The sequence below is a fragment of the Haliotis asinina genome, chromosome 4, assembly GCF_037392515.1.
Source record: "Haliotis asinina isolate JCU_RB_2024 chromosome 4, JCU_Hal_asi_v2, whole genome shotgun sequence".
In the NCBI taxonomy this organism is placed as follows: Eukaryota; Metazoa; Mollusca; class Gastropoda; order Lepetellida; family Haliotidae; genus Haliotis; species Haliotis asinina.
In genome coordinates, this window is record NC_090283.1 from 74,399,394 (window position 1) to 74,411,863 (window position 12,470).

The 12,470-nt window shown below is 40.2% G+C and overlaps 1 protein-coding gene across 1 annotated transcript in view; it reads left to right on the forward strand.

Annotated features, from left to right (window-relative positions):
- The first annotated feature begins 9,703 nt into the window (after positions 1-9,703).
- LOC137281866 (fas apoptotic inhibitory molecule 1-like) overlaps positions 9,704-12,470 on the forward strand; it is a 45,268-nt gene continuing 42,501 nt past the window's right edge. Inside the window, exon 1 of the mRNA XM_067813531.1 lies at positions 9,704-9,874. Within this exon, the coding sequence (XP_067669632.1) occupies positions 9,810-9,874 (65 nt within the window). The 5' untranslated portion in view covers positions 9,704-9,809. The remainder of the gene's footprint in view (positions 9,875-12,470) is intronic.

A 12,470-nucleotide genomic window follows, 5' to 3' on the forward strand; every position in this document is an offset into this window, starting at 1 on the left:
ACCTGTTTGAAGGCAGCATCAAAGCGAGCTCCCACCCATCTGGATATAACGGTTGTTGGAAGGAAGACAGTGTATCAGACAGGAAGGGTGGTCAAATGAAGGTGGTATCAAACACTGGAAGGTTGTAAATAAAAACAAGGTTAGAAAGTAACAATCGTGTTATACACGAAGAAGCAAGAAGATTTACATTACAAATCAGTGCAGATTACTCTAATGTAGTCACAGTAACTAAGAACACATGAATGTCACCACTAAATCTATAGCGGCTCAAACACAAAGAGATAGAATGCACTATAAATACAATAACAATATCTAAAAATCATATGCAAAACGCCTTTGCAATATTCCTGCATTGTCTCCAGAAACGGGTTTCATAAACTTCCCTAATGTAAGGAATCCCGTTTAACGATCTAACCACCAGGCTACACCACCGCACATCCATGTCTTGATGTAAAGTGGCATACGCTTGTCCACTTCCATATTCTTAACAACACCCAGAGTGTTCTTCATTCTCTCTGCCATTCTAGAAAATACCAGATCAACCTTGACCTCCAAAGCATATAGCAACTTCCGCACCACTGCGTCCATTACATGAATAGACTCCTGGCCACTACCTATTGGTAAAATCTTATCATGAACCTCAACAGAATTCTAACGGAAACAAGTATATCACTTTATCATTGCATCGGTCTACCATGCAACATGCACTCCCAACTGAGACCCATGTATTTGGCCTTCCAAGTACAACAAGAAGACAAAGTCATCAATATCACCAGCAAAATCATCTTGATGAATATGTCTACAAGTGTGTTATGTCAAATGTTTTGGCTTTTATATAGCACAGTGAGGGAGAGTTTTTTTCAAAAGTTCTGCTCCATAAAGGACCAACTTCAGTTGAACCAACATTGTCGTGGAAGCACAAGAAATATATGTTAATCAAAATTCAAAACTACCAAAAGGCGCCAGTTCACCACTAGCAGTGTGTGAACTAGCGTCTGCCCGGTGGCCCGCTAATTGCTAGGTACATGGCGGGCTTACAACTTTATTTTACAGCCGGCCCAGTGGGCCAATCCATTTTTCAAGGGTATATATTTGACCACGTCATTGGCTACTGGAAATATTTCGAAAATAGGTTACAGTTGTGGTAACTAGATGATATCTATACAGATCATGATCAGTCAAACTGTAACTTCCACAGATCAACCTACCCATTTATCTAAGACTAAATGTGACTGGCCTAGAGAATGCTTTCAGCCAATGAATAATGTCGTTATTTTTTGCTTTTCTGCTTAAGATGGCAGTCACACTAAACGAATCAACAGTGACCACCAAGGTATGATTTTATTAAATTTGCTCTTGCACATGTTTACGTTTAGCCCAGTACAAGAAATTCACTAATTCTTTTAACACCTTATCTCAATTTCCTATTTTTAATAAATTACATGGCTACATGTTAACAGAGCCGGCAACATTTTTAGTTACCAGTCCTGTGGACCTCCTGGCTTGTTCTAGGCGTTTCATGCACTGCCACTAGATATGCGTATTACTAAATTAGGTGAAGAAACAGTCAATGGTTTAACAGTTCTGCTCCAGAAAAGATTTAAGTCAAAGTCAAACTTGTTGCCATGGAAACACCAAAGATATTAAATTCAGAATTCAAAAACAACCAAAGGGCACTAGTGCACTGCCAGACCCATATATGAGCCAAGTTTGGTGAAGAAATAGTGAATGGTTCTTCTCCGGGAAAAGACAAATTTGCATTGACACACGGATTGAGTTCATTTTAACAGTATTAACATTGTACTAGAGAGTTGTGAAAACAGTAGATCATCCCCAGAAATGTTTGTCAGTATCACAGTGACTTGTATCGCTGAGAAACAGCGCTCGAAAGACATATATGTGTATAGACCCTACCTTAGTGCTTTATAAAAGGAAAGGGATGTAACGAAGAAACCACCCCCTGTTCGATCAAAGTTACATGTCACCGGGTAAAATATATTTAAGGCAACGGCGAGGCCAACGGATCGAACGCCAGATGATTTCCCTACAAAACGAGCCATAAATGGTCACAATCGGATTATTATTTCAAAATTTATAAGCCACGAATCATCGAAAACAGCTACCTCCGCAATTTCACGCCAAAATCATGGATCACCAAATACGGCGAAAACTCACCTTTTAAATTAGTTTATTAATTCCAGACACTTCCAAGACGCTTCAAATACTCAATAACACCCGGAAATTGGTCAACACATGATGTGTATCGACATTGTAAACAAAAAAGTAAACCAAAGGGTTATACTTTCTGCAGTCGCTTACATCGAGTATGGGTACAGCAGCGAAGTGCCATCAGCATGCCGTCTCCCGTGGTAGCATCTGGAGATGCTCATTTGTGACGTCATTCTACCTTTACATCACAATATGATTTGAATTACGTCACCACTGTTGATGACACAACAAAACAATTGTTTGCGATGTTTCTACGTGTCAACACGCAGTGAATAGTCTTGCAGTTTCAGGGAATCTACTACCATTTGATCCACTCTCCTACCCAGAGTTCCATGCTAAGTCATCGCTGCGCCGGAGTGTGCATTTGATCATGTTTTTCAACCAATCAGATTACAGAACACAGTGACTTTTGGTTTACAATGTAGTGTGAAGCGTTTCAAGTCGGGAGTTATCCCAAAACTGTTATATTTAAAAAAATCTTTAAATCTAGCAATGACACGAGGGCCTGTGGCTACACGTGAAACTGGAGTGGTCGCCTGTGGTGGTTCATACAACCAAAACAACTATTGCCTAAACCTGTGTGACAATGGTGAACATACCTTTAAGCTTAATTTATGTCCACGTTTTTGTGTATTCTTCTGCTGTAATTTGTTGTCATGTCTCAGTTTCAGTTCCGTTTTGTGTTGAATAGAATAACATGTGTTCCAGTTACCAGTTGTATCCGTGTAATTATGGTTTCCAAAGCGTAAGCACCAACATGTGTCCTTGTATTCATCTTAATGAAGTGGGTTATTGCATGATTGATGGATATATTTCATTATGACCTTGAGCGTGAAATTCAAATTTAATGTTGTAACTTGCCATTTGTAGTGTAACTGCCTGTAAGTGAAGAGATTAACGTGTCACCATGAGTCTTCAAATTCTAATAAAATATTTTATGAACATCACATTATGTGTATCACAACTTAATTATGCTGAAACGGTAATTTCTAAAGGAAACGCACGGGAAATATTTCATGTGACACTTTCAAATCGGATTTGGTAAAACTGTCGCTGAATTGCAAGAATTTAATTGATATTTTATAAATACACCTAATAAAATTGCGGTTTTGTGTTTACTTGAATGAGATAACGATAACATAATGACTCCTCTCTTGCGAAAGCCAAACCCGGATTATCGACCACACTTGCCCTTGAGTCTAATAACCTCAAGATTGTATTGTTTAAAATATCCAAAACCTTGGATGATTGTCTTGGGGTTCTTTTGTCAAATAGTACCAACATTTTCAGTCAGTATTGATCAGATGAAACCATAACCTACATATGTTTTGTCATGGACCTCTATATTCGATAAGGTGTCCTGTCATCTGGGATGGAAGGAGAGCTGTAAACTAGCTATTTCTCCAATTGTGAAATTACTGGTTATTGATTGCCTATGCGGACGATGTAAGAGGAAACACTGAAAACAGTACGACATTTTTGTCTACAACACATGCGCGCACGGGCATAAAAAATATGTGCCTCAATATCCGAAATTGTTTTGGAGAGGTTCCTGAAAATGATGGCCAACTTTTGTGTGTTTACCATTAAAATCACATTTTTAATGGAAACTGGATCTTAGCTGCTTTACTAAAACGCATGTTAGGAGTCATATGTGCGTGTAATCATGTATGGCTACATCTCTGCAGATTACTGAGTGATCCTGTGTAAATAGTGTTAAAATATTTTACACACCTACACATAAAATTAAAATTGCACATGCATCAACATGCATTAGACTCTGATATGAGCACATAGTTACTATCAACAGTATTTATTGACTCGTCAGCTTTAAATAGTTGTGAAAACGCTTGCTGGTAAGCTCCATCAATACCACGAGATGATTTGTGATAATGTGTACTCACGCAGATCTGCCCAGTGGCGTCACATACGCCTTCTTCTGGAATCCGACTTGCAAAGGTGACACATCTAAGCATAAGAACACCTAATGTCAATTCAAAGTGGATGAATATTTAAAAACATTCATGCAAATACAATATTCTCGTCTCTCATCTCACTATACGTGTTTCCATATGATCCAACGTACATATTGAACTAGAATTAGTTTAAAGGTACATAGTTCCATCATATACTGGACAAAATAAGTTACGGATCTTTATATCATTTTGTTAATGTTTGTCAATGTCAATGAATAAATGCATCATTATTCATAAGTTCAAAATTTTCATATTTTTGTCCAATGTATATACCCTTCAAAATGAAACAAGTAACTATGCATGCTGTTTTGGAGTTTACTTATTGAGTTCAAATAACCTTTTTCAAACATGACATTATTGCTCAGTTACAGAAAAATCCTCTCTTTACACATTTCCAAAATGAGTTTATCCAGGAAGTGTTTGGTTAAATACTGATAAAGCCACTTGGTTAGCGTGCAATGTCAGCATCTGGTGCGACCACCATGCACAGCTTGGGAGCGTTGACCACAGAAGAAAGGAGATGCCGAATGCTGTTTTGAGGAATGTTTCGATACCCTTGCTGAAGTGCTGTGTGCAGTTCTTGTAGTGTCTGAGGTGGCTAATTACCCTCAATCAAAAGCATTCCATAGATGCATCTTGTCGTCTATATTGGCTTAAAGCAATGCATGTCTGGTTGTACACCACTTTTAGCAATAATCCAGCAAGAGTACGATGGGTGACACCCGAAATAGGCTTGTACCCATGTGGGGATTCGAACCCGGTCTTCTGCGTGACGAGCCAACGCTTTAACCACTAGGCTACCCTAAAGTCCAAACAGACAACAACTGGGATCCCGTCTAATATCAATAAATGAGACGTTGCGGTTTCCGCTTGATTAGCAGAACAGTGCATAGCAGAACAGCTAGGTCACAAGACCTTCAAGCACCCCCATACTGATCCAGTTAGTAATTTTGGTCTGTTGGGAGAAACTGCTCTAGAGAACACAAACACTGCAATACCTGTGTAATCACAGTGTAACGCTAGATGGATTCGCTCTGATACGACGTAAAGTGTGACTTCTTTTTGCTTGTTTTCATATGATAAGCAACTGAAAGTGGACAGTTTTCTGTCCTTTTTTCAAAGAAGTTCAAGGTCATATGTAGACTTTAATGCTCGACACTTCTCATGTCTATTTCTACAGGCTTCTCACGGCCAGTGACACATATCTCATATATACAGACGTTTAATTGATTTTTTAACACAAAAGTTTCATATACATCACTGACAGTCAGAAAACGTAATAAAAATATGTTTGAAAGATATGGCACATGGATGTACAATGACAATATCAACTTATATCTGCAAAGGTCATCTCAGTACGAAAGTGAGCTGTGTCGAGAATTCGGACCCAAACCTGCTAAAGTAACGTTTGCTCTCTAAAACCATATAATTTGAAATAAAAAAAATTAACATTGGTGAAAAATGAAAAACCAGAGTTGCTTCTGGACTCTGTGGAAGGGAAAATGATATGGTTCAGCTTGACTGACTACCAGTTGTACAAAGGTTCTCACTGACAATGGAAGGCTTATGTAGTAATCTTCTAGATCTGGACGCAGCTGGAGGTTGTGTCAAACGTCTTTTTGATTTCATCCTATAACAAGTTGGATGGGTGACAAAATCTGGCCAAACATCAGTCCTATGGTATGTTCTATCTTCTGTCAGTGTTGCACTCTGTAACCGATTTAGCAGGTGAATCAGTGGGACATGTAGCATGACATGTATTTAGGATTACGTTTTTCCAAAAAAGTTCTGGTACTCTTTTTCGGGTTTCCAGCTCACACTCTCAATCAGACATGTAATTGCCAGACTGAGTGTCATCGATCTAGCCTAATCAGCCATGCCGATTTCACAAACATGGAAGTCGGAAAGGCTAGATCACGTACTTCACACAGATGTGTATGTCTGTAGGGACCCCAGAGTTACGGTGTGGTGTAATTTTGTTGGTTTAATTTCAGCTTAAAGCAATGCAGTTTAACCGGTCGACCGTGTTGTACGTCCACGAAACTGCTTGTCACGATTTCACGAAGTTACTCTGCAGTTGAACTGGCTCGTTCTCTGGTGTACAGTAAATGTGTGACGATATTCTTACTCATAAGAATTTGTGCACGTGTTTGTACATGTGTCTGTCATGCATGACCCTGGACAATCCATGCCAGTTTCAGTTTATGGCCATTTTAAGGCGATTTCATTTTTCCTGCTAGAATGAAATCCAAATATTTTTTTCTTCTCCAGAATCTTTAAGATTGCAAGAGGTATGCCCATGGTACGTGCGAATATGTTTTAATATCTAGGAACTATCGACACGATCATGGAATGTATATTTACACGCAGATAACTGAATCGATTGTCTGATGTTTTTCAGACTAAGTGCTTTGTTATACACACATTCGTGTTCATGTGTGACACCAACGGGCCTGCTTTCAAAGGAGTATGTCCTTACTGTGGCAGACCTACTGGATCGTTTGTACATGTTTTCCCAAGAAATGAGTTCCATCTTTTGACTCGTCCCAAGAACGTCACCGATGTAGGTCAAAACTGATGTCACGCCCCATCTCCCGTAACATCACAGAAGGATATCACAAGCATAACGATAAGCCTCATCTATAACACACCTATCTACAGCAGTTGGCGACAAAGGTGTGCGGAGATGAAGAGGTGCTCTGTTGTATGAGGGTGTCCGGTGCCATGAGAACCGATCTGTTCACTAAAGATGCACAGCACAGAAGCTGACCACCCGGTCTTGTTAGTCCCTTCTTAGGATGCTGTGGACTTCTTAGGATGCTGTGGTTCTTAGTAACGGGTGTATGGTGTCATTACTAAATGATTTTGTTGAATGACAATGTTGAATGATATTGTTAAATAACTTTGTTGAATGACATGGCTGCATAGCATTACTGAATGACATTGTTGAATGACACTGCTGAATGACATTATTGGATGACATTGTTGATTTCCGCCTTAATGACTGGCCTACTTGGCCACATGACGCTACGCTACATCCTGGTTCCCGGCCCGAGAACCAGGATGGCTAAAGTTCCACTACTCAATATTAGAATCACATATTCTCTGAGCAGGCAACGTATGTAAACAACTGAAAGAACAGAGACTTGTGACAGCTTTGACTGGATGAAATAGTGTTTTTGAAAAGCACGTGCATCCAGTAATCAAAAGTAACCACAATTTTAAGTATTTAGTACTGTCATTTTATCACCATGACTTATAGTTATGTGAAAGAATATTTCCAAATAGGTGACATTTTGTGCGAAACTGGGTTTGATGTGTTCCGCTTCCTGTGCATGGAAAATACGCCGGACGAACTGGCCAGAAATTGTGTTTTATTGTAGTTTAAAGGCCTGACTGTAGCCACGTGAAATGGCTATTGCAAGCCGGGATGATTTTTTAAAAAAATATAAGGTTACTGCAGAATTCTTTGGGAAAACGTTTGGTGTTGTGTAACCTTAAGCGGTGCAAAACTCACCAAATCGCGAGAGGCTTCAATAACAATCCAAGCACCTCCCGTGGCTAAAAATAGGTTTGGGGGGTAGTCCAGCTGTGAACTCCGTACAGCGTGCGTCACGCTAGGTAATGAAGCGATAGACATAGATTCGCCCATGTGATTGAGCTGGGCCTAGATTTTCGAAGCTCTCTTAGCGCAAAGATAGTCGTAAGTTCATGTTAATGTATGGCACTTACGGCTTCGAAAATCTAGGCCCTGGTTTAGAGTTACGTCCCATCTGCAGTATTAGTAGACTTAGTCTCAGTATTATTCGTTACGCTCCTTTACTGAGTCTAACAAACCCCACTAACAGTAGCCGCCGTTTGATTGGTTAAATCCGTTCAGCTGTTCCACGTTTGATTGGACTGTCATAGGTCACTCCGAGGTTAAGTGACGCGAACTCCTAGTGAAATTATGTTTACTTAGACTGGTCCCATCTGTATGAAAGTGTCAAACGACACGACAACATGAAGATTCAATACTGTGTCATACAATAACACAATTATTGACTTCAGTTCAGTTGATCCAATGTTTTATCGACTTGGGAATATGATATTCACCTCAGCTTCACCTGGATGAATATCGCATGTACAGAGTCGATAAATCATTGTATCAACCTCACTAGAAATCAATAAGTGTATAATAACACTGCTGAATGACATTACTGAATGACTCTACAGAACGACATTGTCGAATGACCGTGTTGAATGATATTGCTGAATGACATTGTTGAATGACATTGCTGAATGACATTACTGAATGCCATTACTGAATGACATTGTTGAATGACATAGCTACATTGCAGTGTTGAATGAAAATGAGTGAGTGAGTATGATTTTACGCCGCTTTTAGCACTATTCCGGCAGCATCATGGCTTAGGACACCAGAAATGCGCTTTAACACATTGTAACGACCCTCCTTAGTGTTAAATGACATTGCTGAATGGCAGTGTTGAATGACAATGACACATGTTAGAATAAAAAAACACAGCCAGAAAATACCCTGACAAACTTGGTGTATTTGCACGAGGATTGCAACTCCCATACCTTAACACTGCGATGAAGTCGTTGATACAAAGACACCCAGATGCAGTAATGAATCGTGCTCAGAAATACCAGTAACTGAATCATATCAGTCTGACAACCGAATCGAGGGTCTTTTAAAACAAGTTGGAGCCTATTCCAAACACAAAATCCACAAAGAAGTCCTGTAAGCAGGATCTTGGTTAGCGTTATAAATATGCAGGTAGATCTAGCTTTGTTGAAGTTTTTATCCTAAACTTATTGAAAACAACTACATACAACTTTAAAAATATATATATAGTTCCGGTAACAAAACATAATGGCGGTGGAACAAGCCACTGTTGAAAAGAAATGCATCTTACGGTGCCTTTGTAGCCCACGTGGCAATTTAATATAAAGAATGCAAATATAAAAATCACACCGGTAGTACATCTACAAGGTTATTCAATACCGTCTTTCATCTACATCTGATGACATTACAGTCCATACATGCCAGATTGTTACCAGGCATATTGATCTAGTCTGGGAACACTGTCCTTCTACAGGCACCTTGTTTAACGTGGAGTCATTCATACACGACCTTGGATAAGTCTTTGATGGTATTTGCCCCATTACATGTTCCCATGAACTGATACAATTTTAACGAAGGTTGTTACAAAGCAGCACAACGACAAGCATTCCCAGTGCATTGTGAGATATGCGTTCCCATGTAGCTTTAGTAACAGCAGTGGGACGGAAACTCACAGATCACTGAGGAAAGTTGAAAGACTTAAACCTCCGTTATGGTTAATATTTGATGGACTGGCAGTCTTTGGTGGGGCAAGAGCAGGCAGACTCTTCTACCCTGGTATCCCAGATAGGTATTGATTGGTGTAGCGCGAGGAAGTGTCGCCTAGCAACACAGCACGGGACGGCCACAGATCACCATCTCACGCATTCCCTTTGTCGTCTGCTTTGCGACAAGTCGTGTCGTCTGCTTTGAGGCGAAAGGTAGCAGTCGGGAGATACAGAAGACACTTTGGAACCTGTTTGCCCGAAAACGTCAACATGTCGATTTTAATGAACGCACAACACTTGAGGAAGATGAGACAGAAGGCTGCAGATGTCAGAAGGTGAGGTGCCAGCTGTGTTAGAGCAGCAGCCATGTTTTGTATGTACCCGTAATGGCGTCGCCGCCAACTCGCATCCCGCACAAATGGCAGTTTCATTGTAGCATCTCTGGGGGACTGTCACATGCTTTGAATTCTTGAAATAACATATTTACACGCTTGTTAACAAAATGTGTTCTGGAGACCTATTTCTGATCGTTTAGAAATTTATCCCGCACGATGTCCCAAGTGTGGGTATTTAATTATTAAAGATCAAAACAGATGATACCAGCACAATGTACACAGGGATTTTCTATGTTCCATTAAAAATATTAAATATATACTAATCAAACCTACACGAATATAATATGCAAGTTAATACTTTTGAAAGGAATCAGCGAATAAATGTTGTCGTTTTAACAATGCTTTTAGAAACATCCCAGAAACACAGCGGTACACTTTAATTTTTTATAATATTGACTCATTTTCCATGAATCCACATGTCTGTGGTAACTAGACATTGATGCATGTACAGAGCTTATGCCAAGATAAATATACCGACCGGGTGTGACGTGAACATCCGTGATCGGGATGTTGAATCGGGATTTAACAACCATCTCTTCAGGATCTTCATCGATGTTCTGGCATTAGGTAAATAGTCTTACGGCTTAAGTCAAATGTTGTTTCTATTGACGCAGTTAGGTATAGACATACAGTCTTTGAAAATATCGACTGAATACGACCTTCAGGTTATTACACAACAGACTCCCACACTTAAACATAGACTTGTCACAGACTTAGCGTTACGAATGTCCCACTTAAACATAGACTTGTCACAGACTTAGCGTTACGAATGTCCCACTTAAACATAGACTTAGTGATAAGACTGCACTACTTTCAACATTGACTTGCAACAGGTTAAACGTAAGGCCTGTCCCACTCAAACATGCACTTACCACAAGCTCAGTGTTAAGAATTCCCACTTAAACATAGACTTACCACAATTTTAGCGTTAACTCTGTCCCACTTAAATGCACACTTACAAGAAATTTAGCTCTACTACTACCACGTTTTAAAACATACGTACACCAGGTATGCTGTTAAGACGGTCCCACTCAAACATAGACGTACAACAGGTATACTGTAAAGACGGTCAGGTATGTTGTTAAGACGGCCCCACTCAAACATAGACTTACAACAGGTATCTGTAAAAAAGGTCAGAAAAACTGTTAAGACGGTCCCACTCAAACATAGACTTACAACAGGTATCTGTAAAAACGGTCAGGTAAACTGTTAAGACGGTCTCACCCAAGCATAGACTTACAACAGGTATACTGTAAAGACGCTCAGGTATGCTGTTAAGACGGTCCCACTTAAACGTAGACTTACAACAGGTATACTGTAAAGACGGTCAGGTAAACTGTTAAGACGGTCTCACCCAAGCATAGACTTACAGCAGGTATACTGTAAAGACGGTCAGGTATGCTGCTAAGATGGTCTTACCCAAGCATAGACTTTCAACAGGTATACTGTAAAAACGGTCTCACTCAAGCATAGACTTACAGTACTAAGATTTCCACACTTGAGCACTATCTTACAAAAGGCTTAGCGTTATGACTCCCACACTCACACACACCTGGGACCCCTTTCACAAATCACTAAGGTGCTCGTAAGTCACTAAAGTAATGCAGCGTTAAAGAATGGGAGCAAAGGTAATCTTAGTAAAGGCTGCTTCGTGAAAGGAGCCCCTGGTACACAGAATCGCCACTCCTAATAGAGTTTCAGTATGCTCCCATAGCGTCAGTATGCTCCCATAGCGTCAGTATGCTCCCGTAGCGTCAGTATGCTCCCATTGGAACCTATCCAGCCTCTGTTTGTTTTAATGGATTTGGATAAAATTACCACCAAGGTACAATTAAATGACATATCTAGACGCAAAAGAACGAAAACCTGCAGCTTATTTCATGGAAACAAACATTTCTTAGTGTTAATAACTATGAGCAGATGACCGTTAACGTAAGTACGGCCATTTTCAAGATTATGCCATACACTTCTTTAGAAATCACGTCAGTATCAATAACTGAGCACAATGTCAATATTTGGTGTAATGCTAACTGCCATGGCATCCCTGACCCTATCTCCATCGACTGAATCAGACGTGGAATTTGACGACAGTCAAAGATGGTGGACGCAACCGGTCGCATGTACGATAGCTCTTTAGATCATTTACGCAACTCATTGTGCAAGTACTATATATTGGCTAAAAGTCTTGTACGTTACCAAGAAGAAAGGGACTCTTTCGAGCTGACCCTTGCCTTCTAAGGCCAGAAGAAGGCGGCAAGGTTCCCGGACTGCAGGGTCCAAGGTGGCAGGCTCCATGGTGGCAGGCTCCATGGTGGCGAGGAGCCTATGTGAAAAAGGGGAAGCCATCAGGATCCTCAAAAGACTGACGAAAACACAGAAAAAACCGACGTTGAAAAGGTGTGTTTACGTTGAAACTAGCAACCACTTTACATGAACGGATGAAGTCTTGTGGCTCTGAGAAGGGCTGTATTTTCCCTTACAGTTAAAACTCGTGGTCCACCGGAACGTTGACGGTCCGTTAAATTAACCCCATCAA